The sequence below is a fragment of the Palaemon carinicauda genome, chromosome 27, assembly GCF_036898095.1.
Source record: "Palaemon carinicauda isolate YSFRI2023 chromosome 27, ASM3689809v2, whole genome shotgun sequence".
Lineage (NCBI taxonomy): Eukaryota > Metazoa > Arthropoda > Malacostraca > Decapoda > Palaemonidae > Palaemon > Palaemon carinicauda.
In genome coordinates this window covers 15,321,090-15,336,975 of record NC_090751.1, presented here as the reverse complement: position 1 = coordinate 15,336,975, position 15,886 = coordinate 15,321,090, and the positions used below count along the sequence as shown (strand labels likewise).

The 15,886-nt window shown below is 37.4% G+C and overlaps 1 protein-coding gene across 13 annotated transcripts in view; it reads left to right on the top strand.

Annotated features, from left to right (window-relative positions):
* The window catches only part of LOC137620545 (far upstream element-binding protein 1-like), a 70,107-nt gene that overhangs the window by 37,853 nt on the left and 16,368 nt on the right, over window positions 1–15,886 (top strand). For 11 of the 13 annotated variants that reach the window (XM_068350772.1, XM_068350771.1, XM_068350777.1 and 8 more), the window contains 8 exons: window positions 8,571–8,688; window positions 8,813–9,030; window positions 10,280–10,401; window positions 10,518–10,697; window positions 12,477–12,660; window positions 12,823–12,954; window positions 13,081–13,238; window positions 15,787–15,886. In XM_068350772.1, coding sequence (XP_068206873.1) covers window positions 8,571–8,688; window positions 8,813–9,030; window positions 10,280–10,401; window positions 10,518–10,697; window positions 12,477–12,660; window positions 12,823–12,954; window positions 13,081–13,238; window positions 15,787–15,886 — 1,212 coding nt within the window. The remainder of the gene's footprint in view (window positions 1–8,570; window positions 8,689–8,812; window positions 9,031–10,279; window positions 10,402–10,517; window positions 10,698–12,476; window positions 12,661–12,822; window positions 12,955–13,080; window positions 13,239–15,786) is intronic. The other 2 variants (XM_068350773.1, XM_068350767.1) reach the window with 1 other exon arrangement.

Here is a 15,886-nt window from a genome sequence, read left to right as displayed (position 1 = left end):
ACACCTATCTTGCTTTCATGCGCTAGTTGCCCAGTTGCAGTTCAGCTTTCATCGAGAAAGGATGTATGCCGATGATTTACTCTACTAGGAGAGAGTACTGTTGTTATCAATAGAATTATCTTCATAAAATGTATTACTGTTATGATTAAGATAAAATGAAGTGTTGACCCTTGTCCGTTCAGTGGGAGACAGTGAGTTGTTCATTGTAGCTGGAGAGCAGAAATTGGGCCTGCCCATCAACACGGTAGTGTGGATTGGCGTTGAAAAAGTTTTTTCAGAGTATCCACTCAACATTGCGCACATCATATATCATAGTCTGTACTGGGCTTGGGTTTGTGGGATTTTACCTTTGCAAAGACTGGAATAGATTCTTCTGTGTTAGATTGCACCCATTGATAATTTACTAAGCCTGGGTAAAAATATATGAACTTCTGAGAGTTACCCAAGGAAACTTGAACCTTTAGTTTATCAGTAACTGGTCTTATAACTTAAAAACCAATATGGATCTAGTTGTTTGTGTGACTGATGTTGACAATCTTAATTTTAGATTTTTGTTTCTCTATTTGATGACCAGATGTTCCGATTTGTAAAAAGAAAATGAAAAAATCCTCCTTTAATTTAGCATGTATTTACCACAAAGTTAATTGTTGCTTCCTTATTGTTGATTTTTTCAGTTGATAAAGTAAGCAAACATGTAAATTGTTTTCTTATAGTATGGCGGTACATGATTTTAATAATTCTAATTATTAGTTTTTTTTTATTCAATTAGTTAAGTCATTTCAGTTATCTTGAAGTTTGAGGCACTGCAATACACCCCATTTGGCTGCTTATTAAAGAAAACTATAGTAATTTGTGTTGAAATTAGGTCATTGATCTTTGAATCTAGTAATTAATCCTTGATGGTATCCACCGACCTATTTTTGGGTGGGCAATATTTGGAAATATATGCTTGACTTTACTGTTAGAACTAAACAGGTTTCATAGGGTAGTTAGTTGAAATATAAAGCATGGTTATGATTGTAGGACATTTCCTGGCGGAGTTCCTGTGATATGGTGATCTTGAATTGAGACTTGAAATTTACATAACTGTTTTCTCCTTTAAGCCTTATGTTTTTAACAAGTCAACTATATAAATTGCACTATATAAAGTTTAGTGTTACCTTGGCACTGTAGTTCAGTAAAATAGTTGGAACACTACCAAAAGCAATGATTTTTTTACATTACATAAAACTATATTTTCTCTTCAATATATAAGCTCATTAATTATAAGTTGCCTTATTCCGGTATGACGTGCTGCTAGTCACATCCAGAAGATGGTCAAAATAAAGGTCCTTGCTTTGACCTAACCATCCACTTAATATGCTTTATTCTGTTGTTCTCTGGGGAGCAAGTGAGTAGGGTTGGGAGGTTGGTACAATCCCTTATTATTAATGGGTTTGTATATTGAAGAATGTGTTTTTCTAATATAAAAACACTGCGAGTTCAATATAACCCATTAGCCTTTAAACAATGATTTTTTTCTTTTGAGGACAACCAACATATGCATCTTACATCTGAAACGGAAAATAATGAAACCCATTTAAAATTGGATATAAAATCATGCACTATAGAGATTAGATAACTTTATACTTTTAACGTAATGGAAAATCATATTGACTAAATAAGAGTACTGTTCAGGTATTATTGACTGATATTAAGAGTAAAGGTATTAAAAGTTACGGGGAAAAATTAATTATAGTATAAGAAAATAGTTGGGGGGAAAGGTAGCAAAACTAAAGATAACTTGCTAAGCCTGGGTAAAAATAGTGTTACGAACTTCTGAGTGTACTCAGCGTAAGTTGAAAATGATAGGAGAAAAAATAAAAAAAAAACCAAACTTCATCACATTTGCCAAACATATCTGATGTGCTGCCTCTGCTTGCAGGGGGTCTCCAGCACATAATTGATGTGCATGCTATGATTAAAAGGGCCAGAAACCATTCTAGTAAAAAAGAAAAAATTACTATAAAAAGTTGGTGTAGAGTATGTTTTCCTCCTTAAATGAGTAAAAAGGGGTTTATCAAGACTTGACCAAGAAATGAGAATGTTAAATATTTATAGAACATGAATATGCAGGCAGTGCCACAGGTGGTTTTCACCATAGTCAATGTGCAACCTGCTGAGAATTTTATGTACATATTTTATAAAAAGTACATAGCATATTTGGCACACTTAGCCATTCTCTGACACTTGCGAAGCAAATCTTGGTAGTTACCATCTCTTCGGCTCTTGATGGTTCTGGACCACCTCCAATGAAAGAGGGTTTGAGGATCACACATGAGGGTCTAGTATTCATTTGCCCATACTGCATGGTCCTGTTCAGGCAATTCAGTTCATGACTTGAACTGCAAATCCAATGATTATTCCTTGACATCTTGATACCTCCTACCCTGTCATTTATAAAAGGCCAAAGAATAGTCATACTTAGTATTATTAATGTTACTGTACGGGGCACATGTTTGATGGTTTCTTATTGTAAAAGCTAATAATGTGTACCTTTAAGCCTTTTATATGTTGTATCAATGTGGTTAGGTAGCGAGGCATGTAAAGTCTGGTGAACAGATTTCTAAGTTATACCCCATGTCCTAGGAGTTCCCATTTTCCCTAGGTTAGGAATACTTGTCAATATGTACAGGGTCTGAGTATTACATGCCTGCACAATTTTGGGATCATGCGTAGTGCATGTACCATGAGATATATGTTATAATAGGCATTTATCTCTTGAAGGCTAACATTTGTTAACCAACCTAAAGGTTTGCATTCTAGTTTGGTACCAGGTGAAATGGCATTCCCCTAGCGGGACTCCGTAACTTTCTTTGGGGCTTACTCAAGTCTGCAGCCACTATAAATAGATCTCTAAAGGCCTGTCCACACGATTGAGCATGCCCGACAGGCAAACAGTGATACCAGACCACAATAGTTAGTAAGAATGAGGGTTAATAACGTCAGAAGCGGGAAAACCAGACAGGGATCTGGCATCATACAGTGTTGCCGGATCTCTGCCTTTAGTATTCCTGCTACTGACGTCATCAACCCTCATTTTCACTAACTATTGTGGTCTGTTATCACTGTTTGCCCATTGTGCTTGCTCGATCGTGTGGACAGGGCTTAACAGGGCATTTATCTCTTGATGTGGATGTCACTAAACGTGCTGGCTATAGCATCATTCTTCTGGTTGGTTCACTCAATCTCTTAGCTGCTTAGGTAGGAGCAGCTGGTGTGTAATAAAATACTCCTTGCTGCTTTCAACTCAAGTTTGCCACATTTAGCTTAATTTACTCCTGACAGAGCTCATGATGTAATGATCAATCTGCTTGTTTTGCATCAAGGCAAGTGTCTTGTCTTACCAAGTTCAGCAGGGTAAGCAAAAAAGGGCATCAGTAGAGGAGGCAACATACCCTCTGGCTGAAGAGTCTCATCAGGTCAGATTTCTATGCTTGACATTGATTTCACATTCTTGGTGGTCTAGATGACTGGGAACCATGTTGACTGTGGGAGGTTTCCATTTAGAAGGGATAGTCTTTCGGAAACCTTATCAGGTCTAAGTGCTTCAGAAGAGGCCTTTGGGACTACAATCCCCTTGGTAACTACTTCTGAGCCTCCTTTATTGGCCTCCCTGTCATTGACCTGACTTCCTCCTTCAGAGTTCTGAGCGAAGGTCTTCTAAGCCAATTGACTGGGGAGAGGAAGGGTGCTACATCTTATACTGTATTCTACTAAGTTTTGGACCCAAGAGAGGGTCCGGAAGGTTGTGATTCACAGATATCTCTTAGCTTTTGATATATGGGGTAAGTGTTCACCGGTGATATGATTAGAAGCGCCTTATGACAAGTGCTGGTGAAACCCATCTGGTTTGATGGGAATGATTGACACAGGATCACTGCGGTTAGAGCATAGCCCTGAATGTGGTGTGCTCTATGGGAAGAGTGTATCATGCTTGGTTCGGCTATTGAATACTCTTCTTCATTACTGTCTTTGATAGAGAGTTCCCTAGGAGGAGAACCGATAACCTTGGGAGAGGAATTTGTTCATTAGATCCACAATCCAAAGTTTGTAAAGGAATATACTCTTGCAAAACAAATTTCCCTGAAGATAATTACTCACTAGGGGCTTTGGGCCATCAGTGCACCGTGGGCTTGATTTGGGCCTTTGCAATGTTCCTTTGGCTCATAGCTGTACCCACCTTTAGCACTACTATACAGTACATCCATTCCTACATCTTGCTGAGCAACTTCTTGACAAGTGTTTGGTATAGAAATTGAGTTTCACCATCAATTGCACTTGTAAAGCTCTAAATGACTTCTCTTTCTCTACCAGTCGTGAGGCCAAAATTTGATGAAATTTTGATGGGTGTCAAATGGCAGACTATAGTTTTCATCTGAAGAAAGATTGCTTTCCCCAGGTTTGGGAGACAGCACGAGTAAGGTAGGAGTCCCTAAAACCAATCTGGTCAAATCATAATGGCAACAATTTCTTTGAAGAAAAGAGGAAGGAACATCTCTAGTGATGACATCTTTAGACATCAAAAGCTTCAGGAGAGAACTATAGTTTGAGGTCCTGTGGATCTTCATGAACCAAAATTCAAACTAGCTAACTGTTGAGAAGATATGGGCTAGTCAAATCATTTATGAATGTCGCTGCCTACCATCATTTGCCATTAATCCTTCTTTTTCTGGTAATAGATCTAGTCCATGGTAGTTTAGGACTCATGTCTGGTGACCTTCTTCCACCATTCTCCAAGTAGTTGGCCGTGTTATGTCTCAAACAGATCACAGCTCATCTCGCCTTCTGGTACGAGGTCACTTCTTTGAGACTAGATTCGTTGTTAAAGAGCTTAAGTAAAGACACGAGGATGGGAGTATCCCAGAGGTGAAGGTCTGGAATAGGGGGAACCTTCTTCAGTGTGCTGCTGCAGAATTTATACAAAGGAATGTCCTTTTGAGCTCCCTTTGTAGGGTTGAGCAGATGATTCACATGAGCCTGTAGTTGAACAGACTAAAGGGCAATCTAAAAGCTCCTGGGCTGAAGCGTTGTACGTACTTCTTTTCATGGAAAGTTCCTCCTCTGAGGAGTCTCAGTTACTAGGGCCTTGCCTAATCTTTACCAGAAAGCAAATATTGTGCAGGGACACTAGCTTTGGAGTAAGAGGCCCATGTCGACAACTGGGAAGATGGAATTTCCTCACATCCCATTACTACTACTACTACTACTACTACTACTACTACTACTACTACTACTACTACCACCCTAGTTGAAAAGACACTATGCTATGAGCCAAAGGGCTCCAACAGGGTAAAATGGCCCAGAGAGGAAAAGAAATATGGAGAGAAATAACTACAAGATAAGTAATGAACAATTGGAATAAGATATTTAAGGAATTGTAACATTAAAATAAATCTTTTATATATAAATTATAAAAAGTTAAAATAAGAGGAAGAGAAATAAGATAGAATAGTGCACCCTCAAGCAAGTGAACAATACCTCAAGACAGTTGAAGACTGAAACAGAGGCTATAGTACTACCCAGGACTAGAGAACAATGGTTTGATTTTGTAGTGTCCCTCCAGAAGAGGAGCTTATCATAACTTAAGTCTCTCTTCTACCCATAACAAGAGGAAAGTAACCACTGAACAATTACAGTGCAGTAGTTAAGAAAAGTGTTGTAAGGTATGAGGACAGGAGAATGTAGAAAGAGTAGGCCAGGCTATACGGTGTATATGTAGGCAAAGGAAAAATAAGCTCTCAACCAATGAGGGGATCCTATGTAGTACTGAGTGATCAGTCAAAATACCTAGTAACTCTTTAGCGGTAGTATGTCAACCAACGGTACTGATGCTTTATCTTGCCTGATTGGTGCTTTGGGTCAGTTTGTTAATTGCTTGTAGCTTGAAGGAAGTTTTGTTTTAAGTTTAGACTATAACTTCCATTTTTGGAGCCTACTTTGGTGGGTGATCTCTTCCGTGGCCTGGTGGGTTGGGAGTTATTGGAGAGTTTGAGGTATGTCATGATTGATCTAGACTGCATGCTGCCAATAGTTGCACAAACCTAGAACTTGAGGTGAGGGAACGGGAGAAAGCCAGGGAAGCAGCAGACAACTGTAATAGTTTTCTGTGACCTATTTCTTAATACATTCTGCGACCTCTGAATTCATGGGTAATGTAGAAGTAGGAAGTCCCTTTAGTAGGGAGATAGCTTAGTGTGTGAGGAGATTCACACAGAGTGGCAAGTCCAGACTCTTTGCGCAAGACCCCATTCTTCTCCTTTTCTTAAAATTGAAAACGATGCGAGATGGTTCGTGGGATTTGTTTTGGCAGAGACCGTTGCAAACTGATGGTACTGCAATCCCCTCCAAAAATCAAAGTTCCTCCATTATTGTGCTGACAAGAGCCATCATTTTCCAATGGAAGGTGTTCAAAGAAGAGAAAAAGGCAACACCTTAACTAAGGACCCACCGTTTTCCCCCATATATTCTTCTGCCGTATCTGTTCTTAATGCTTTATTTTTTCTCTTTTCCAACCACCCTTTTCTCTGGTGAAACTGCCGAGTTTTGTAGTAATTTACACTTCAGCACTTATTAACCCATCTTAGTGCTGGGCAGTAGGTCCCAAATTTCGTAATCTTGACAGTCTTGGGTGTTAGATTATACATTGGCCCACCTTCATGACTCCCGAATCACCCATTTCCTTATATAATTACCGAAAAACCTTTTGTTTCTTTAGAAACTATAATTTACATTGCCCTAAAATAAGATTAGGGCTAACACATTACATTACGTGTATTTTCCTTTGACGTTGGAATGAAGCAGAAATAAGATTTTGATACTAGCATTTCTTTACCTTTTTGTCTCCTTGCATATGGCAATAGATGCAGCTCTAGGCCACTGGTGTGATTACTATATATCCGTTTGGTACATACCAGCTCTTACACGTTGTACTACCCTTTCTAGAGAGGTAATAAACTGTAATCATGGCTTTGCAACCCATCTTATGCCCACCAGGGCACAAAGCCAATTAAAGTATTTCAGGCCACATCTGGACATGTCCACCAAATGCATTAAACATCAATAAAGGCCCCACATAAAAGAGCTGTGTTGAGAGAGTAATGTTAAAGTGAAATGTAGAAGCAGTGCATCAAGAGTAAACTATGCACATGTGTCGACTAACCAAATAAAATCGGACTTCTGTAGGGATCCTCAGAACATCAACTCTTTTTACCCAAAATAACAAGCATTAAGTGATATTAAGAATAAAGGGGTGAACAAACTTGGGGAAAGGTTGTTGTAAAGTCATATGATGCCCCAATGCACAGGTAGTAGACGAAGAGTAGCAAAAAGCTATGTTTACTGTTGCATGAAGGAATGAGGCTGGATCATTACTGTTAGGTTATGCCAAACAAATCAGAGGCATTAGTTTTGACTTTTTTGGATGCGATTAGTGGTGTCTTATGGCAAATAAAGGAAGCTTATGATTAATTGGTTATATTGAACAAAGGAAAGTTTATATGATTTGAATTTTAGATTGAGAAGTTGAAGTAAAATGTCCAGGGTGTACAGCACATGACAGATTATTAGGAGACAGGGATCATTATTTGTCCATTACACATACAATATATTAAGTGCTCTTGTAACAACTATGCATTTTGTTCATTTTGTCTATTGCTTTATAAGGACCATTTCCAATTACTACTGCTCTATTTGAACTTGTCATTTTGTCTGTTGTGACTTCTAGTTCATGGAATTTTTATTTTTGTTTCATCTATTATATTGTTATGAATTTATGAAAATTTCTGAAAGTTAGTTAAGATATCCTTCACATTTTTGCTATGAGAGACTTTTCACTCATGATTTATTGTTTCAGGTAGTGATTAAACTTGAAAATGAAATGATTTGGCGATAGTAGTACTATTTAAAATATTTTGACAATAAAATTTTTATATCAAGAGAATTAGTGAAGTGGGAAAGTTATTCAGACTTGCAAATATGTTTATACAGTATTCCTGGTGTTTGATGTGTACAAGAATGCTTGTGATGAATATATTGTATTTTCCAATTGTTAGTCTCAGTATAAGGATGACTGGCTTATAAACACACACTAAATAGAGTGACTGTGTAGCCTTTTAAAGCAGAAGAATGCAAGTGCTGATTGAAAGGAGTTTGATACGAGGCTGCAGAATAATTTGAAATAAGGAATTTTGAGTTAATTTTATATAAGTTTCATGGCACTGGCAGGAACTACCATAGGATTAAGCCAGTATTATCAGAGACTGGTTTCAGGTTCACAATAATATGCTTCACTATTAGTTAACATAATCCAATCCGTGAGAACAATTTTGGATTTCAACATATTCAACTTTATTTTTCCTTTCTTGAAGGTGGTTTGGTAGGTGTGTTGAGTTTTTAATTTCTCCCTTAGTTTGTGTATATTTTTTTTTTGGAAAGGTTTGGTCTATATGGTAAGTATTTTCTGTCTTGCCCAAGTGTTTGACTAAGGCCCTATTACTTACGTCTGTGAATGTTGCAATTTCTGATTACAGTCATTGGACGTGGTGGTGAGCAGATTTCTAGGCTGCAACGGGAATCGGGTGCAAAGATCCAGATGGCCCAGGACAGTGGGGGTTTGCCCGAACGTGTTTGTACAATTTCTGGTCCTAGGTAACTACAATATTTTCCTTGCGTTTTTTTTTCTTTCTTTTATGAAATTGTGTTAAAGTCTTGATTAACAATGTGTAATCTGGTTCAAGATATATTAATTTTTATTTATTGTATTTTTATCCAGAGATGCTATTAATCGGGCAAAAGATATGATATTTGACATTGTTCAACGGGGTGATACTCCAGCTGAACGCCGTGGACGAGGAATGGGAGGGCCGGGTGGTGGTCCAGGAGGTCCACCGGGAGGTGGGGGTCCCATGGGTCCTCCTGGTATGGAAATGGGGGGAAATGCTGCTACTGTGGAAATCAGTATTCCAGGTCCAAAAGTTGGACTTATAATAGGTAAGGCGGAAATTTTATCTTTGAACAGTAAACTTTTCAGTTTGATTCACATTCAATTAATTTGCAAACTACTTGCTGTATGTTTAACAAATGTATTATTTGTATTATTTCAATTCCTGTATTGCTGTTGTGGGTTGTTATTGTAAGGAAAGTAAGAGTTCCAGCTCTCAAATTCACACAAGTATGATGGATTTTGCTTGTCCATGTATTTTGAGTACTGCACTAAAATTTTAGATACCAATATTCTTTTAATTGAATTTTAGAGTATAATTCTGTACAATTAAAGTCTGAAATCTTTTGGTATTACTGGTAGGTGAGGGTTACATGGAAGTTTTAATTTTTGTTACCTAGAGTAAGTAAATTTTCATCCAAACTGTTTCTGCTTCTTGTCCAACCCCTTAACTTGTACTTCATATTTGTAATTGCATGGCATTTGCCATGTTGCACTAGGATGCTGAATAACTGTACAGACCCCAGCTGCTGTCTTTAGTGGCCAGATTCCTAATTCTAATCCAAATGATGGAGATTTAAATTCAAATATTCAGTTCATGGTATATGATGTAGGATAACTACAGTAATTGGGCTAAACTCGACCTTTAACTTGGATCATCAGTACACCTTCAAAAATATAAGAAAGGAGTTCAATCTTTCGACAATGAAGCTTTGAAGGTAATTTTCTAAGGGGGTCCAAAGAAAAATTAATTTTGTTGCTAATACAGTACGATACGTTTGGTCAATAAGAAGGGTACTAGATACATAACATTGAGTGATAAAAGCATATGGTTGGCACTACCATTTATCTCTTCTGTATCTTTAAACTTGACAGCAATATATTTGGGTTAGTGAAGATGAATGAGAGCTCTTTATGTTTTATGATTGTTTAAGCCTGAAGGCATAGCTTTCCCAGAAATCCCTAAAGACCCCAAATTCTCTAATCCTGAAATAAGCTTAAATTGTAAGCTAGGTTTATTAAAAAAAAGAAAAAAAATTGGTACTTAAGTTTTTCAGCAAAGTTCCACACCTACCAGACAGTTTAAATTGTCTTGTAAAAGTTCTAAGTTAGGGCACCTGGCCTTCGTTGGTTCTGGTGTCTTTGTTTCCGGGGCCCTTAATGGTTCATCTTAATTTCTGACAGGAAAAAATATGTAAATTGATCATGTACCTAATTTCAAAATTTTGCTGTAGCGGTTTCCTTTCTTTCAGTTGGTATAGTTGTATTATAAAATACATTTGTTTCCATGTTTTTCAGGAAAAGGCGGTGAAACCATTAAACAACTCCAAGAAAAGAGTGGGGCAAAGATGGTTATCATTCAGGATGGCCCTCAACAAGAAAATGAGAAGCCCCTTAGAATTAGTGGAGACCATCAAAAGGTATTTTTTTTAAATTCTGCTTGTGGTTCAGAAATTTTAATTTTATTTTCATGGTTGGCTATAAATAACCTGAGGTGTATTGTGTTAAGGATTGACAAAGAAATTTTTCCCCCAAGGTTGAAATGGCAAAGCAACTTGTATACGATTTAATAGCAGAAAAAGAGACACAGGCTGCACAGTTTGGTGGCAGAGGACGAGGCAGAGGTGGATTTGGTGATAGAAGGGGCGAAGGCAGAGGTGATAGAGATCGAAGAGATAGAGACCGCGATAGGGATGAATATGGTGGTGATGAGAGGGTAAGTAAAAATTAAATTATTGATTGCAGTACACTCATTTTCCCCCTTTCCACCATGGGAAATTATTTTTCTTATTTTAACTTGGCAGAATTAACATTAACTTCCTAATATTTTAGGATAATTAAAGCCTAATTTTGCAGAAGCATTTTTGAGTGAATTTTAGTGGCAAAGATCTATGAATTTCAAGTGGGGATGATTAAGAAATCTTTAAATAGATGAATATCTGTAGAATGAATTGGTCAGAAAGTCTTGCTTTTGAAAGAGTTATAGATGCAATATGCTGTGCAGTTTCACTAAGTATGCAGTATCTGTCTCATCAGTTTCCTGTAAGGGGCCAAAGATCTTGAAAAATTGTGATTGGTTTGTAATGAAATTAGTGTCAAACTTTAATGAATGGTTGTAATTGACAAACGATTCTGCTGTTACAAGGTAATAACATTAAAAAGCGAAATTAACTAATAGTAATTAAGAAATTGAAAATGATTTAGTAATTCCATGTGTTAGAATAGGAAATGAAGTGAGCGATTGGTTTCCGGTGAGAGTGGGGCTGAGACAGGGATGTGTGATGTCGCCGTGGTTGTTTAACTTGTATGTTGATGGAGTGGTGAGAGAGGTGAATGCTCGAGTGCTTGGACGAGGATTAAAACTGGTAGGCGAGAATGATCATGAATGGGAGGTAAATCAGTTGTTGTTTGCGGATGATACGGTACTGGTAGCAGACACAGAAGAGAAGCTTGACCGACTAGTGACAGAATTTGGAAGGGTGTGTGAGAGAAGGAAGTTGAGAGTTAATGTGGGTAAGAGTAAGGTTATGAGATGTACGAGAAGTGAAGGTGGTGCAAGGTTGAATGTCATGTTGAATGGAGAGTTACTGGAGGAGGTGGATCAGTTTAAGTACTTGGGGTCTGTTGTTGCAGCAAATGGTGGAGTGGAAGCAGATGTACGTCAGAGAGTCAATGAAGGTTGCAAAGTGTTGGGGGCAGTTAAGGGAGTAGTAAAAAATAGAGGGTTGGGCATGAATGTAAAGAGAGTTCTATATGAGAAAGTGATTGTACCAACTGTGATGTATGGATCGGAGTTGTGGGGAATGAAAGTGATGGAGAGACAGAAATTGAATGTGTTTGAGATGAAGTGTCTAAGGAGTATGGCTGGTGTATCTCGAGTTGATAGGGTTAGGAACGAAGTGGTGAGGGAGAGAACGGGTGTAAGAAATGAGTTAGCGGCTAGAGTGGATATGAATGTGTTGAGGTGGTTTGGCCATGTTGAGAGAATGGAAAATGGCTGTCTGCTAAAGAAGGTGATGAATGCAAGAGTTGATGGGAGAAGTAAAAGAGGAAGGCCAAGGTTTGGGTGGATGGATGGTGTGAAGAAAGCTCTGGGTGATAGGAGGATAGATGTGAGAGAGGCAAGAGAGCGTGCTAGAAATAGGAATGAATGGCGAGCGATTGTGACGCAGTTCCGGTAGGCCCTGCTGCTTCCTCCGGTGCCTTAGATGACCGCGGAGGTAGCAGCAGTAGGGGACTCAGCAGTATGAAGCTTCATCTGTGGTGGAAATGTGGGAGGTTGGGCTGTGGCACCCTAGCAGTACCAGCTGAACTCGGCTGAGTCCCTGGTTAGGCTGGAGGAACGTAGAGAGTAGAGGTCCCCTTTTTTGTTTTTGTTTCTTGTTGATGTCGGCCACCCCCCAAAATTGGGGGAAGTGCCTTTGGTATATGTATGTATGTATGTATTTTGGTTATTTTGAGTTGAAAGTTTAATTTTTTTTTCCAATATTTTTAGGAACGATTTGGTGGCGGGCGGGGTGGACGTGGTGGGTTCAACAATGACTGGGGTGGTCGAGGAGGTCATGGTGGCCCTGGAGGGCCCATGGGTCGTGGAGGTTTTGGTGGTCCTGGTGGGCCAGGAGGACCTGGAGGTCCTGGTGGTCCAGGAATGGGTGGACCTGGTGGTCCTGGTGGGCCTAGTAAGTTTTTTTTTTTTTTTTTTGCAGAAATTTTCACCTGACTATCTTGAAGGATTTCTGTATTTTTCTCTTTAAAAAAATGTTGCTGGTGAAAAACGAATGAATAAAAGTGCATTATAAAATTTTATGTACTTAGCTAATTTGTTTATTTATTTATTACAGTGGGTCGTGGTGGTCCTATGGGAGGTCCCATGGGAGGTCAGGGTGGTGGTGGCGGACGTGGTGGACCAAATGATAAATTAGAAGCTATATTTAATGTTCCTGCAAACAAATGTGGTTTAGTAATAGGAAAAGGTAAGTACTGGACTTCACTGCTTTTTGTTGAAGTGAATTGGTTTCTTATTCTGCTTTTGCATTTTATTTGTTAAAAGAAAGTTACTCGTAACAGTCTGAAAGATGTATTTATTTTTTTTTTATTAGGTGGTGAAACTATCCGAACGATTAACCAGCAGACTGGTGCACACTGTGAATTGGATAGACGACCGCCCCAGAATATTAATGAAAAAACTTTTATAATTCGTGGGTCTCATGAGCAAATAGAAAATGCAAAGAAAATGATTGCAGAAAAGGCTGGCATGGTAAGTTTTCCTTATTTTGAAAATTGCTAACCAACTTCTTATAAGTTGAAGGTACCATATTTGATGGCATAGTGTGTGAAATGGCATGTAAAATGCGAATGAAAAATTTGGTAAAGTTATAGTTTTATATACTTTCTTTTGGGTTAACTTAGCTGTGAAGTGAGCATTATTTTGACTCCCTTTTACTACAAGAATCTTAATCTTTGCTAATGGTGAAAAAGTTTTAGATTTTTTTTTACTTATATTTACTAACTACCGTATTTCCCGTGTCATGAGACACTACAGTATACGTGGTAAGACGCACCATATATTTAGCTAAGAAACTTTGAAAAAAAAAAATTTGAGGATTTTACAAATTATCGTAGCAGCAATTCCTTGTTAGCAATTCTACAGTGTTATTTTTTTTTGCTTGATACAGTAAATTTTAATAATTTACTGGTATTTGAAATGGGGTAGGGTAAATATTAATTGGCTGTACACCTGTTATCCCAATTTTATCACATTCTTTTATGAAAAAAAATAAGCCAGTGATAGCTACTACCATGCGTAACATTGATTTAAAGTCACTTTGTTTACATGAAAGCAGTGGTGCTAAATGTCCCTGATCAAATTTTGGTTAAGAAATAAAATTCCAGTAATATTTCCAAATTTTCTAATGTACACATTTTCATACAAAATCATTTATCTATTAAATAAAGAATTCTCTAGAAACTACACTGTGTAATATTTTTAGTTTGTGTGACTAGGTGCTATCTTGGTAACACTGCACTAGACTTCCAGTGTGATGTTTTTTCTAAGGTTTGTTCAGCAACAACCGTCTTGTTATTTCGGAACCCGTGAAACAAAGTCATTACCAAGATATATTTGTTTCAAAATATCAATGAAATATAAGAGAATAGATAAATAGTGTACTGCATAAAGCACTATTACATCCTAGCTTCGTCAGCTAGGATACCATTAATTGCACGTGTGTGTGTGAGTGTGTGTAGATGGCATTGATGAGTGATCAACTGATCACCAAATCTAAATCGAAACAAATATCATGGCTTCATTGATTAAAGAAAGTTCTGTATCAAAATAAATTTTATTATTTACATGTGAATTATAAAATTGCAGACTTTATTTCATGTCGAGAGAGTGAGTGCTTGTATGTCATTACTGGGTTGTGAAAGACAAATGAGGTTGTCCAACTCTCCTATACAATTTTCTTAGTGTTAGGACGCATGGTGATTTTAGGGGGCATTTTTCAGGGGAAAAAAGTGTTACGATATGGGAAATACGGTGGTTATGTCAATTAGGGTTACGACTGTATTGTAGTAGTAGTGGTAGTTTTTCTAGAAACATATTCAAGTGGTCAGAATTCTGTGTACAATATTATTAGTAAATAGTAGAAACTAATATTCAAGTGATCAGAATTCTTTGGTTTCAGTTCTTACACAGATTGAGTTAATACTATAGTGTTGAAAAAATTATGGAATAACACACACTAGTCAAAGGAAGTGCAAAATGAATAGATATAACTGGTATGGGCAAATGTCATGCATTCAAATTTATACATATCTATAGTTACTGTGTGCAAGGTGAAATTTATTTGATAGCTAAATAGGATTCAGACTGAAAATACATGGGATTGTTGAGTTTTTTTTTGCATTTCTACAACCCAAGAATTTGGAAAACCTATGTGAAGTTACTAGACTAAGTGGTCCCTAAGGATTTGTTCGTGTTCATCTAGTCTGTCATTTAATATTTAGTTAGTTACTTTTGGGGGGATATAAAACTTTACTTTACAAATATACGGGAATAAAAGGGAACATTTCTTTGTCATTTAGGATTGTTGATTAAACCCCAATAGATTAATTGCTTTTGTACTAGAGCTTTTTATCGAATTTATAAAATCATGTAGTTAAATTAGCCCATTATTCACATCTCGAGTCATAAGAGTTTTTTTATTTGGCGCTCTCGTAACTTAACAAAATGTTTTTGATATTTTTATCCTTTTAATTTTTTAACTCCAGCTACTTTGTAAAGTTCCATTTAAAACCAACCTGGTGGGCTTAGCCTTTATGAGAAACGAGTGATGTGACTTATTTTCCTGTTCAACTGCTGTGCAAGGTCAAATGCCTTGAAGCTGAGAACAAGTGTGAGCTGTAATTGAAGTTTGTTAATTATGATGCAATGGCAGTTAATAAAGAGTAATTTGTTAGTAGACAGCAAAAGATTCTGTGCTTAGCCAATGCAAGGGTTCTTCATGCCGCAACTCGCACGATTCCATCAAGTGTGGTATTTTTTTCAAGATGGGTTTGGGTTAATCAATTCTGTATTATCTACTTTTAACATTTAATCAGAACTGATATTAGTTTTCCATAAGTTTTTCATGAATTAAGTTTTATTTTGTAAAATTACAGTATTTTTAAGTGCAATTAAATTGTAAGTGCAATAGTAAAATAATTTATTGAAATGGTTCGGATGCTGTAGATTGTTAAACAGTTCATTTGAGCAAGTTTAGCTGTCATAAGGAAGTAAATACTTGCCTAACTGTTTTGTTCAGGGTCCTGGTGGTCCAGGTCAAAATGGTAATACAAATCTGGCACCGCAGGGTTGGGGCAATGCGTATCAACAGTGGAATCAAGGTCATCCCAATGATCCAA